This window comes from Chiloscyllium plagiosum, chromosome 32, assembly GCF_004010195.1.
Source record: "Chiloscyllium plagiosum isolate BGI_BamShark_2017 chromosome 32, ASM401019v2, whole genome shotgun sequence".
Taxonomy (NCBI): Eukaryota; Metazoa; Chordata; class Chondrichthyes; order Orectolobiformes; family Hemiscylliidae; genus Chiloscyllium; species Chiloscyllium plagiosum.
In genome coordinates this window covers 38604666-38618126 of record NC_057741.1, presented here as the reverse complement: position 1 = coordinate 38618126, position 13461 = coordinate 38604666, and the positions used below count along the sequence as shown (strand labels likewise).

Genomic DNA, 13461 nt, shown 5'->3' with positions numbered 1-13461 from the left:
GTGGAGGCTGGTACAATTGCAACATTTAAGAGGCATTTGGATGGGTATATGAATAGGAAGGGTTTGGAGGGATATGGGCCGAGTGCTGGCAGGTGGGACTAGATTGGGTTGGGATATCTGGTCGGCATGGATGGGTTGGACTGAAGGGTCTGTTTCCGTGCTGTACATCTCTATGACTCAATGACTATGACTCCTCAAAGATGTGCTTTATTGGTAGTCAGGAAAAGTGGCAGACCCCCTGACTGAGTAACCTGAGTGACTCCCTGCTCAGTAGTGCCAGGCCTCAATTGCCCTGATCTTGGGTAATTGGATCCATGGATTGGGGCTAAGAGGTAGCGTCTGAAATCCGCCTCTGCCCATGCCCCTGACTCCTCTCCTAGAACCCTTATCCTATGACAAGAAGGTATGAACACTTATCTTCCGGTCATTGGATTTGCTGAGGAGTAGGCCTTGGCTGACTGTCTTTAGGACCCAGAAGCCGCCGGCCTCTGTTTAGCCTCTGAAGACCCCGGATACCATGTCATGGCCTGTGATAGACCAAAGCTTTCTATTCAGCTTTTAACAAGCAGATTGACACGTACCAAGACAAATTTGTCATGTCAGTCAACACATAGCCGAAAGGAGGCTGGAGAATTGCTTTGGAAACGATTAGTAACTAATACAAAGTACATATATTGCTTTATCAGAGGTGTCAAGGTGAAACATGGTTAGATATTATGTGGTGAGCTTTACAGCAGATCCTCACTTAAAATTGTTATTGCATTTCTGAAAATCATAACTTTAAGTAAATCATAGGATCTCACAGCAATTAATGTTAAAATTGGAGTTAGGTTCCTTCAGACATTTCTCAGGCTCCTGGCCTGGTACAGCGGCCTGCCAACATTGGCATGGCAACCTCCCGGCCTGGCCTGGCCTGGCACAGCAGCCACCCAGTGTTGGCATGGCAACCTCCCAGCCTGGCACAGCGGCCACCCGGTGTTGGCATGGCAATCCCCTGGCCTGGCACAGCGGCCACCTCCCTTAGGGGGCCTCCTGGCATTGACGTGGTGACCAGTTGGCCTCCTGCAGCGGCCTCCCACTGTTGGCGTGTCACTGTGCAGTCAGGAGCCAGGGCCCAGTGTGGACTGCAGTTAGGAGCCAGTGTGATCTGCTGTACTAAACATTTATTTCTGTAATGCTAGACCTTTTATTAATCTATTGTTTAAAATCTTGTAACTAAAGAAAGCTGTGCCTGGGTACATTTTGTATCCAAATCAGTGCTGTAATTGGCAAGGTATAAACTTTTCACGATACTCATTGAGTATATGTGGCAATTACGGCTATTCTATTAAATTCTAAAAAAAAGAGCAATGTACAGATTGAGTTGTTGCATAGTCCTGGCTGAAACAACTTGCAAAATAAAGTAAATCAATTAATATAAAAGAAAGACTTAAACATTATCAAGTTGGAATGGTGTGCATTCCTAAATGCCTATTTTCATGAAGAAAATAACCTTTAAAATACATTTGTGTTATACTGCACTACATTTATAAATGACAATATTGTAAATAAATGTTAGGAAAGTGCTCAGATGACAAAGTTTTAATGCCGGCTCCATCTCCTGGCAGAAACTGGTCAGTGCGGGCAGCCCCTGAAGTTCAGAACATCCTGCACTGACTAACTCCTGGTACCAGGATTTCAGTGCAAGTTCAGAACAGGAGCCAGAGAGAAGCAGAGCAGCAAGTCCCCACGAGTGACACCAGAAATGTTAAAGATTGGAACAGAGGGTGGGAACGGGAACTGTGGTGGGTTGGAAAATCAGGTATCAGGGCAGGGCCAGGAACAAGAGGCAGGCTGAGGGAATTTCAGGACTAAGGGAAGAGGAAAGATCTTGTGCAGAGGCAGGAAATGGACAGACGTGGCAAACTACGTTACAGTGAAATCTCTCAATATGAAACAGATATTGTCACTGTTTTATTAATGGTGTTAAGGAGAGACAGCATTACCTGAGTCACCTTGAGACTTATTGTATCTGGTCTCTGCATCTTTCTCTACAAGAGTCTTCAAAGTATTTAATTGGGCTGTGGAATGTTATTGGATGTCCTGAGGATGGTCTTTGAGCCAGCAGTGGTGCATTCTCATTCCTGAGTCACAAGGTTTTGGGTTCACATCCCAATTCAGGATGAAGGGTGACAGTTCAGTGCAGTACTGAGGGAGTACTGAAAATGTATTGCTGGAAAAGCGCAGCAGGTCAGGCAGCATCCAGGGAACAGGAGAATCGACGTTTCGGGCATAAGCCCTTCTTCCTGAAGAAGGGCTTATGCCTGAAACGTCGATTCTCCTGTTCCCTGGATGCTGCCTGACCTGCTGCGCTTTTCCAGCAACACATTTTCAGCTCTGATCTCCAGCATCTGCAGACCTCACTTTCTCCTGAGGGAGTACTGCATTGTTGGAAGGGCTGATCTTTCCAATGAGGTGAGGAATCCGTCTGCCAGCTGTAAAAGATCCCGTTGCACTATTTCAAAGCGATCAGGGTGTTTTCTCCTGGCCGCTGTTCATGAATCAACCAAATCACAAAAACAGATCACCTGCTCGCAGTAGCAGCATGTATTGGGACACCATGTTGTGTGCAGATTGCTGGTTGTGTTTCTTGCATTGTAACAGCGATTACACTTCAAAGGTTACTGCATCCGCTTTGAAACACTTTGTGATGTCCAGCGATCATGGCAAGTGCGAGATAAATGAAAATTCTTTCCTTCAAAATGGCTGCTTAAAACACAAAGAAAGAGTAGCCAGTGGGCAGCTAATTACATTCCTCAGCAATATAAATCCAGTGATACCCTTTCACAGAGTGCACACTCGCCCACAGATCCCGGGCTGTTCATACACAGATCTTTGAAGGTGGAAGACCACGTTAAAAGCTGCTTAAAAATGAAACCCTATTGGGTGGAATGCTGTTGAGGGGGCAGGGGTCTTGGCTGCTGGCAGGGGTGTGTGGTCTGTTCCACTGGAGGCCTACCAAAGCAGCATCCAACCCTACACCTGGAATTAACCCCCTGCATAAAAGGAGGGAGAGAGAATGGGAGAGGGAGGAGTTGGGGGTGAGGGAGGTGGAAGCCCGCCCAGCAACAGCTGCTGGTCCGTGATATGCTGGCAGCTCTTGTGCTCAACAACACCATGGTGAAGACCATGGCTGCATTTGGAACTGTACCCAGGCCTGTTTCAGGGTAACCGAACTCATCTCGGCATACCTCGACACGGTCCTGTCCCCATTAGTCCAAGAACTCCCCACCTACGTTCGTGACACCACCCACGCCCTCCACCTCCTCCAGGATTTCCGCTTCCCCGGTCCCCAACGCCTCATCTTCACACCCAGTCCCTGTACACCTCCATCCCCCATCACAAAGGACTCAAAGCACTCCGCTTCTTCCTTTCCCGCCGTACCACCCAGTACCCTTCCACCGACACCCTCCTTCGACTGACCGAACTGGTCCTCACCCTGAACAACTTTTCTTTCCAATCCTCCCACTTTCTCCAAACAACCCCCTCACTCCAGCCCCCACCCCACACTCCAGCCTCCACCCTGCAGTACCTCCAGTCCTTCAATGGGGCTGTCCTTTGAAATTCAATGCCCCCCACACCCCCAGCTCCCAATTTGACTGCATGGTGACAGACCTTCCTGCAGCTGGGTTGTTCCTCACAGTGGTGGTTGGGCATCAGGCCCTTATCTGGTGATCTGTTGCCCTCCCAAATACCCCAGTTGGTGGCAGAACTGGGAGGTTGAACAAGATTCCTGCCTCATACTTGATTCCGGAGGAATGAGGAAGATACAGGGTTTGAGAGTGCCGCCACTACACCCAATACAATGTCCTTGTCAGCTCCAAGCTCACCACCTGTGGGAGCAGGAGATTCTGCTCAAAGGATCCTTTGTTTATCAATAGAAGTATGGATACTGTATAACAACCAGGAAGGTACACTAAAACTTTATAAATCTCAGAATTTGCTCAGGATGAGGAACACCAGTCAATGTGAAGAAACTGGAGGAGCTGGAATTGTTCAGAGCAGGGAGTGTTAAAGGGAAATTAAATCTAGCAGCTCGAAATTATGAAGAGGTTTTTGTAGTGGAAAGGGTTAATACTCAAATCTGTAAATGGTCAGCCTCCAAAAGCAGTGATTTAAGACATCTACTAACACCAGAGTCTGGAGAGAGGGAATTCTGTATGGGTTTTCATGTTAGGCTTAATTGTGTAAATAGTTAGCAAAATGCTAATTAAATGCAAATTTATCAACAGCTTAGCCCTGAGATCCTACCAAGCACAAGACCCCATCTAAGATCCACACCCTAATAACAAATTTTGAATTTTGACTTGCATCCAATAGCCAAATATTTAAGATAAGTGGCAAAAAGTATGGGGTGGATGGGTGGGTGAAAATTCTTTTGAGTTGGAATGATCATCACATAGTCCAGGGCTGATGGATACTAAATGGCAATAAAAATCTGGAACCCTTTCCAAGTAAGCTGTTGAGACAACAGGAGTTTCAAATCGGAGACAGACAGGTGTTAAAGACTCAAGGTCAGTGATGGAGTTCAGGTAAAAACCAGCCACAATCCATTCAAGTTGCAGTAAAGACTCAAAGGGCTTACTAGTCTCCCCCTGTGTCTTGATTTCTTTTAGTTTCTGAATAACCTCCTTTTTATTCTCGGATCATTGATTCTGATGTTCCTTCCTTCCTGCCTTCACAGCTAAGATGACTCCCCACGCCATTCCTGAGGCACCAATGACCCCACCTCTGGACCCTGAGGAGCAGAGGCAGCGCATGATGGGCAGGAGGTTAAAGGTCATCAAAGAGCTAGTAGTGACTGAGAAAGATCACTTCAACGACTTGGATCTGTGCATCACACACGTGGTTCACCCACTGAGAGAGAAAAGGGTAATATTCTCAAAACATTACTTGAACCTTTCCTCTTTGTAGCTTTGATTTGTTGACTTGCTTTTCAGTGTGCTGACATTCTGTAGGTTTTCGCAGAGTTATAATCAATTCCACATTTTTACCTCTTGTTGTGTTTTTTTTTCTCATGAGGACATAGCAGCAGTCCCCCAAATCTGGTGACAATACTTTGAACCCTTTTCATTACCAAAGTTACCTATTTCCATTTCCATACCACCACCCGTTATGTCCCTTCCTCCACTCATCTTTCACTGCAGACCATCTACATGCCTTTGTTATTTGTAGCTCTGAATGTTTGAATGTTTTCCTGTCTCTCCTCTCTCTTTCTTCCTTCCTAAAAGCTGATCTCATCCAAAATATTACAGACCATATTCTAACTCACACCACATTGTGTTCGCACATCACCCTGTGCTCACTGATCCTCATTTAGTCCAAGTCGGACAATACCTCAATTTGATAAGTATTTTCTTTGATTTCAAATCCCTCCATGGTCTTGCTCTTTCTTATCTCTTTGGCGTTCTCAAGGTCTATGAACTTCCAAGATCATTGTATTCCTGCAGACTGTAACCTCACAGCCTTCCCTGATTTCGTCACTCTGCCATTTACACCTCTGACTAGACCCGAACCTCTGGACTTCTCTCTCCATACCACTCTTTCTCTGTTTTGAAGACACTCTTTGAACCTAGTTCCTTGATCAAGCCTTAGTCACCTGCCCTAACACTTCCTGGCGTGGTCAAGTGTGAAATGTTTTCTTAAAACAGTCCATGAAACACCATAGAGCAAAGAACAACACAGTACAGCAACAGGCCTTTAGGCCCTCTCAGCTTTGCCAACACATTGAGCCTTTCTGTACTGAAACTGTCTTCACTTACAGGATCTGTATTCTCTTCCTTTTCATGTATTCACCCAGGTGCTGCTATTGTGTCTGCTTCCACCACCACCACCACTTTCCAGGCACTCACTACCCTTTGTAGGAAAAACGTGCCCCGCATATCTCTTTTAAACATCATTAGACAGTCTGGGTTGTGTTGTCTTTGTGATTTGACCTTGATTTGTATCTGCAGATGGAGTGTCTTGATGTCGATGGGTTGTTCAGCAACATTGAATCTGTTCATCAGATATCTGCCAAGCTCTTGTCCATGTTAGAATATGCCATTGCTGAAGATGATCCAGAGATGCAGATGATCGGTATGTGAGCAGTGATATGTTTATGTTTGACAATGAAATATCCCTGTGGGAATCACAGGCACCTACAGAACAGTAGCAGGGCACTGTCTCAGACCCACCACACTGACTTTGTGGTGGGACAATTCCAAACCAATCTCACTCTCTCTCTCCATTACCTTCACTAAAGCCGTCGGAGTTGGCCACCTACTCTCCAGTAGCACCTCACGCAAAGATAGTTCCTGTCATTCTCCTCTTCCTTTCTTAGTACATTTAGTTGTTATGCTCTCATTTCTCACTCTGCAACCAGAGGGATAATCTTACTCTCAGTTCTCTCAGTTGGTGTTTTTACGATTTTAAAAACCTTACTTAACCATTTCTTAATGGAGTCATGAATTGCGGTGATTCCTCATGCCTGAAACGTTGACTCTCCCGCTCCTTGGATGCTGCCTGACCTGCTGTGCTTTTCCAGCACCACACTCGCGACTCTGATCTCCAGCATCTGCAGTCCTCAATTTCTCCATGAATTGTGGAGATGTCAATTTGAGATATAAAGTCAGCCATGGTCTTATTGAATGGGGAAGCAGACTGAAGGAATCAAATGGACTATTCCACTGCCTTTTCAACCGATTTTTGACTTTTCTGTTCTGTTGGCACACCTTTCAATATTTCACATTTCCGGTAACACCCTTTTATTGTGCTGTCTGCTCCTTATGGTTTAAAGGGTCTTTCTGAAACCACCCACACCACTCCAGCTGTGACCAACCAATGTTTTGTACAACTGATTAATCCTCAAGTATTCTGTTTCCAAAATGCAAAAGCTTTGATTTTATTTTTGTATAACTTTGCGTTCCTGTCCTTACACTTTCAGTAGTTGACATCTTTTTTCAATGATTTCACCTTGAGGCCAGCATAGCAGTATTGTACTGGTAATAACACTGGGATTAATCACATTACTGTTGGATAGCAGGAGATGAACACCAATAACAGCTGGAAATTGTGCCCTTTGTGTATTTGATCGACAATCAATAGGGAAAATGAGGAATAGGTGTAAACCTTTAACACAACCTCCCACTACACAGCCTCCCACTGTCATTTTCTCTTCTCATTCATGTGAATTGGGAGCTTATTTCAGACTGTGAAATACAGCCCCCACCTATTCCACCATCCATACCTCGGAGCAAAGAGAACTCTGGGAACTGCTACTGAGCACGTGCATAAGGAGCTGTGTCATGTTGATGTCAGATCACACGGAACAGGAAATTTTCAGAAGTCTTCTTTTAACATCCTTTGTAAATAATTAAGCTTCTTAGAGTTCAGTAAGAATGTGTGCCTCACCTTACAATATACACCCCTACCAGCAGCACACCTTCAGCATTTGCCGGACAAGATTCAAAACAAGAGGAGGCTTGACCAGTTAGACATTGAGAAGATGTTTGCACTAATGGAGGAATCACAAACTTGGGGCTGTAGGTGCAGAATATGGAGCAGGGAGGGGTCTCATTTAGTGTGAAGGCATTTTGTCTCCCAGATGGTAGTGCACGTCTGGAATTCTCTGCCTCAGAGAGCTGGATCTCTGAAAGTTTAAAAAAGAGGAATTAGAAAGTTTGTTTTTAAAATATTGAGGAGTTGAGGGGTGTAAGAAGATGAGATGACTCGAGTTGAGGCTTGGGGTGAAGCATCCACGATCGCGTTGAATAGCGGGCTGAATGGCCTGCCCCAGCTCCTGTTTCTTATGTTCTTATGACAGTAAGTGAGATATCTTGTATGGTTCAGTAAATAGCTATCTTGTACTTATTGATTTTGACAAAAATTCTGCTATCTTTAGGCAAGTTCAGGTCTGTAATCTGCTTCTCATACCAGGTTAAAGTGCAAGGACCTTAATGATGAAATGTTCGATATAACCATTAACAAGTAGTTGAGGCAGCTGATAAAGGGAGACTGATGTTCTTTTGATGGCTTGGTCTTTTTTTTAACTCCCTATCACATACTAAGCTCAAAACTCCTGTTAACCATTACATTCCTGCTGAAATTACCATGTCAATCTTCCCAAACACTTCTCTCTACATATCAATCAGTGAATATTCAGCATTCAAGGGCAAACCCCCGAAACCCCATTCAGATTACAATGCAGCCTCCTTTGTTTCCTCAGTGTCTGCATCTTTGTGAGCTTGTGGCAATAAATGTGCAACATTAATACACCATTCATGCTGAAACAAGATAGTACAGTTGCTGGAAATCTGAAATAAAAAGTGGAAATGCTGGAAACAGGTACTGGTGAAGAGAGGGTAACAGTGCTAATGTTTGAAATCAATGTCTTTTTGTGAGAACATAATCTACAACTTCCCTCATTTCCTATAAATATTGCAAAAGGGATCCAGAGAGTAAATGCTGGAGATTTCACACACGCAAACATAATCACTGTTAACTCCAACCCAACATCTAAGCAATTTCTGTAGCTGGGAATGATATGAGTAAGTGGCCACAGCAGAAATAAAGATTATGGGGGATGGGAAGAGTATGTAGGTGTGGATGGGGGAGCAGGTAGTGAGGGTGGGGGAGGGCGTGGTGCCAGGAGCGATGGGTCTACGGAAATGGGAGGGAGAAAGCGAGGTGGGTATTTGTCACAAGAAACAGACAGGAACATGTTTCCTGAGTTTTCTTTTTCTTCAGATGAATTGCAACAACATCCGTTTGTATACCTTCCGCAATCTGCAGAAGCATTGCTAGGATACACAATCAGACAAATTAGTCACTGGACATTATGCCCCTTTCTTTAATCGCCATTTAATTGTCATTAGGGAATGGGGACATTAATATTTCAGCAAAGAGTTTTAATGGCAGTCTTAAGGAGCGGAGACAGAAATGGAGAGATTTAGTTAAAGAATGTTATAACTTGGACCTAGGCACTGCCACCAGTGGGGGAGCAGAGAGACTGTGAGGCTAGCTTTCTCACTCTGATTCTAGCTGAGATCAGTTAAGTGTCCTGGTAGGATTAGTTTATGATTTAGTATTTCTAAGTGTGAAGGCCAGTTTCAAGGAGCTTTCTGTTTACTTACATTGTCTTCACTTCTTTCAACAGGTGAAATATTCTTACAGCTTAAAACTCCTTTGGAAGAAGTTTATAAAATCTATTGTTATCACCACGATGACGCCAATAGTTTGCTTGAAACATACGACAAAGATGATGACATTCGGCGACATTTAAGGAACCAAGTTGATGCTCTGAAGTAAGTACCTGTGGCTTTCTGAGGTGAATATCAGTTGTGGCCCAGTGGGTAGCAATCTTAACTTAGATCCTAAAGGTCTGAAGCATAAGCAGCTCAAGCCCCCATCATTGAGGCTGACATTCCCAGTGCTATAGTAAGGGAGTGCTGTATTGTCAGAGGTACTGTTTTTTTGAATGAGTTCCACTGTTTCACTCCCTTAAGTTCTCCCTCCATGTCTTGACAAACATTTATCCTTCAAACAACATCAGGGGTCATATGGTCAAGAATCATGTGAGCAAACCTCCAGAAATAGCACCGGTTCCAACTCTATGTTGACCGTAGCTGTTTGCTAAAATTGGGGTTCAAGTAGGATGGGCCAGGTCCTCATCAGAACTAGGCAGAAATGGGTACTGCCAAGAATGACAGGCATTTGCCCGAAATGTTGATTTTTCCTGCGTATCGGATGCTGCCTGACCTGCTGTGCTTTTGCAGCACCAGTCTAATCTGAACTCTTCATCAGAATTAGTCAATGGTCTCTTTGGCATTAAAGTGCTCAGTGAATTTAAAAAAAATCACACTCCCCTTGAGAACAGCATGAATATACGGGTCTGAAAAGGTAATACTTAATAGTAGATCTTTTCTTAAACTATACAGCCTTCAATTTCTAAAATTGCTTTATGTTCAAGTTTTTTAAACTTGTTTTAATTATGATTTATTTCTTTTAAAAATTAGGAAAATATACCAGGAGCAGTGAGTATACAATTTTATATATGACAAAAAAATTACTTCCACCTTTTAGTTTTCCTTGATCCTCTGGCTCTGGCTCTGGCTCTGGCTCTGGCTCTGGCTGTCTCTCTGAGTATACGATGATTTATGCATTAATCTGTCACTAGAATAGTTTCTATTTGTTCCGTGGCTTTTAGTCATCTTTGGTTTGCCTGCCAATATGACCATTAACTCAGGGAAATAATCTTGGAAGTTTCTGAGTAAATGTTTATCCCAGAATTATTGGTAATCCACTAAAGCTATAAACTGGATTTGTAAATGGGATTTGTGATCAAACCATACATTTGTAGTTACTGTACTCCCTTCTTTAATCATTTATTGAGGTTTTCATCTTGCGTTCCTCATAAAAATACCAACAAAAGGGGATCAATAAAAACCGAAAGAACTGCAGATGCTGTAAATCAGAAACAACCACAGAAGCCGCTGGAAAAGCTCAGCTGGTCTGGCAGCATCTGTGGAGAGAAATCAGAGTTAACGTTTCAGATGCAGTGACCCTTAATCAGAACTGGGACCTCAGTGCTGACTGGTCGGCAAGTGACCTATGGATTGTAGAGATGTTGCCATGAACAATACCAGTTCGATGATGATTGGTAGTTTACAGCCAAACCTGTAGTTCCACGTGTTATTATAGATTGACCTTATGCACATGGGACATTTCTACATGGTGCCAGTTTGATGCTGACAATAGAGAACATTATAGCCATTCTGTGGGATAATGGCTAACCTAATCAGATCATTTCTTGTTGTCTATCGTGCAAGTTCGTGAACGGATGTAGGGCCATGACTTGCAGTCCCAAAAAATCCCACACTATCTCTAAAATTACCCATCAAGGGTAAATTCTGTCATAACTTTGCATAACAGGTAAAACTAGGTATTTCACAAGTAATGTTCACCAATAACAGGATGCTATCCTCAAGCTAAAAAGATGTTCTGCCTACCAAACAAATGAGCAATGTGATATTTAATTTCAGTGCCGGTGTGATGCCAGGTGTGTTGGCCATATGCCCAAATGATTGGCAGATTGTATCAAACATTGTGTCTTTTCAGCGATTCTCCACAGACAAGCTATTTACGGTACCCAACCAGATATTGCTTGTAAAACTCACAACATGGTGTGGTGTCCAACATTAGATGTGATTCTGTGACTGGACAACATTTGCTGAAGAATCCTGAGGATGCTCGGAATTATACTGACACCAGTTTAAGACTGACAGTCAGGCTCTCCCTTCCACATATACAACACAATGGGGCTAGTCCTTTGCAGACAGAAAGAACACATATGCATATAGTTATCTCTTCTATAATGCTATGGTTGCGTTCTTGTGTAACCCCGTCTTATATAAAAACACCCAATTAAAAATAGCACTTAAAGTGTTGGCGATGCAATCGCGTTACAGTCAACACACGTTTTAAAAGTTTATCCTTTGGACACAGCATCCCCTATTTGTCAATCACCTTACAGTGAATTTGCGTTGTAGAAGAATAACCTGTACTGTCCTTGTTGCAACACAGTACAAGAGGCCACAGCCATTCACTGGTTCATTCCTCAGGGCAATGCCTTGACCAATGAGTGTTGACCTTCAGTGTTCAAATATAAACAAAGCATGGTGGTTAATTGTCAGTAATCATCTAACTGGTACATTCTACATGACAACACCTCTACCAATCAGAGTCCACCTGCCAACCAAACAGAACTCTCTTCTCCTGGAGTATTTAAAAACCTTACATTGATATATCTGCAAATGTCCTGAAGTGAGCAAAATGAAAAGCTTCAAAAAATGCCTTTTATCCTGCAATTCTCAAGTTCTGTACTACCAAACAATAATAAAGGAGAAACCCTTTTCCGAAAGGAAGTTGTGTGAGATCTGTGAGTCCTGAATAATGTGTAAAGTTATATGAGGGATATAAAATCATGAGTTCAATCTGGAATAAATAGAATATGGGATTGTCGAGTAGATCAATGTGTAATGGATAACATCAAGTGTAAACTGCATTTCTTTCACAGCTATGTCACTATACGTTACCACATTTCAACTGCATTGGGATCCAAAGTCCTTTTCCCAAGAGAGCAAATGAATTAACCAACTAACCAGCAACGTAGGGACAATATATTCCCACAAACTATATATTCCCTAAGAATCAAGAAACTATCTCCCTTACTTCCATCTCATTCCCACATTTTGCAGCAGAGTGTTAACCAACTTTGCTTCACCTCAATGCTGTGCCTTTTTGTTTTTTTAACTTCCTCCATCAGGTCTTTTTTTCAGTCACTCAAATAAACCAGCACCATCCAGGGTAAATATAGTCATATATTTGGCCAAGGTTCCATCCTGCAATCCTTCCCCACACACCTCAAAAAGGTCATCTTGGGGTGACACAGTAGCTGAGTGGTTAGCGCTACTGCCTCACAGCCCCAGGTTTGATTTCAGCCTGTGGCGACTGTTCTGTGTGGAGTTTACACATTCTCCCCGTGCCTGCATGGGTTTTCTCCCACAGTCCAAAAATGTGTGGGTCTGGTGAATTGCTGAATTGTCCATAGTATTAGACATATTAGTCAGAGGGAAATGGGTCTGGATGGGTTACTTCTTGTGGACTTGTTGGGTCGAAGGCCTGTATCCGCACTGTAGGGAATCTAATCTAATCAAAAGAGGTTAAATGTATGCAAGAATTAATGTAGCACCTTTCACAACCTGTACTTTACTACACAGCTCGTGAAGTGTAGTCACTGTTATAATGTAGCAGATCAGGTGGTCTTTTATTCTTCGATGCAATGTGGCTTGCTTGGCCGTTCAGAAAGTAAACCACGTGTGGATATGGTGGCACATGTAGGTCTGACCAGGTAAGGCTGCTCGATTTCCATCACTAATGGCGTTAGTGAACCAGATGGGTTTTTACAACAATCGTTGACAATTTCATGGTCACCATGGCAGAGACTAGCTTTCAGTTCTGGATTTATAAGTTGAATCTACATTCCATGGTGGGATTTGAACCCAAGGCCCCAGGGCTTTACTCGGTCTCTGGATGTTTAGTCCAATGAAATTAGTGCTTTACCATCATATCCCCTTTGTGCACAGCAAGATTCCAATAATCTATCTTATTGATGGTGTTGAAAGCCTGGCTTACTTAGTTGCTTACCTCCTTCCCACTGCATTAGCCTGAATTGCACTGCAGGACTTGAGCTTGTGATCCAGGCTGCTCAGAGCTGAAAATGTGTTGCTGGAAAAGCGCAGCAGGTTAGGCAGCATCAAAAGAGCAGGAGAATCGACGTTTCGGGCATGAGCCTTTCTTCAGGATTGAGGAAAGTGTGCCATGCAGGCTAAGATAAAAGGTAGGGAGGAGGGACTTGGGGGAGGGGCATTGGAAATGTGATAG

At 43.4% G+C, this 13461-nt stretch overlaps 1 protein-coding gene across 2 annotated transcripts in view; it reads left to right on the top strand.

The window, feature by feature from the left end:
* arhgef38 (Rho guanine nucleotide exchange factor (GEF) 38) overlaps positions 1-13461 on the top strand; it is a 91625-nt gene that overhangs the window by 34864 nt on the left and 43300 nt on the right. The window contains exons 2-5 of one of the 2 annotated variants that reach the window (XM_043674467.1): positions 4724-4911; positions 5994-6117; positions 9176-9323; positions 10035-10052. In XM_043674467.1, coding sequence (XP_043530402.1) covers positions 4724-4911; positions 5994-6117; positions 9176-9323; positions 10035-10052 — 478 coding nt within the window. Of the gene's footprint in view, positions 1-4723; positions 4912-5993; positions 6118-9175; positions 9328-10034; positions 10053-13461 lie in introns of those variants that run through there. The other variant, XM_043674468.1, reaches the window with a different exon arrangement.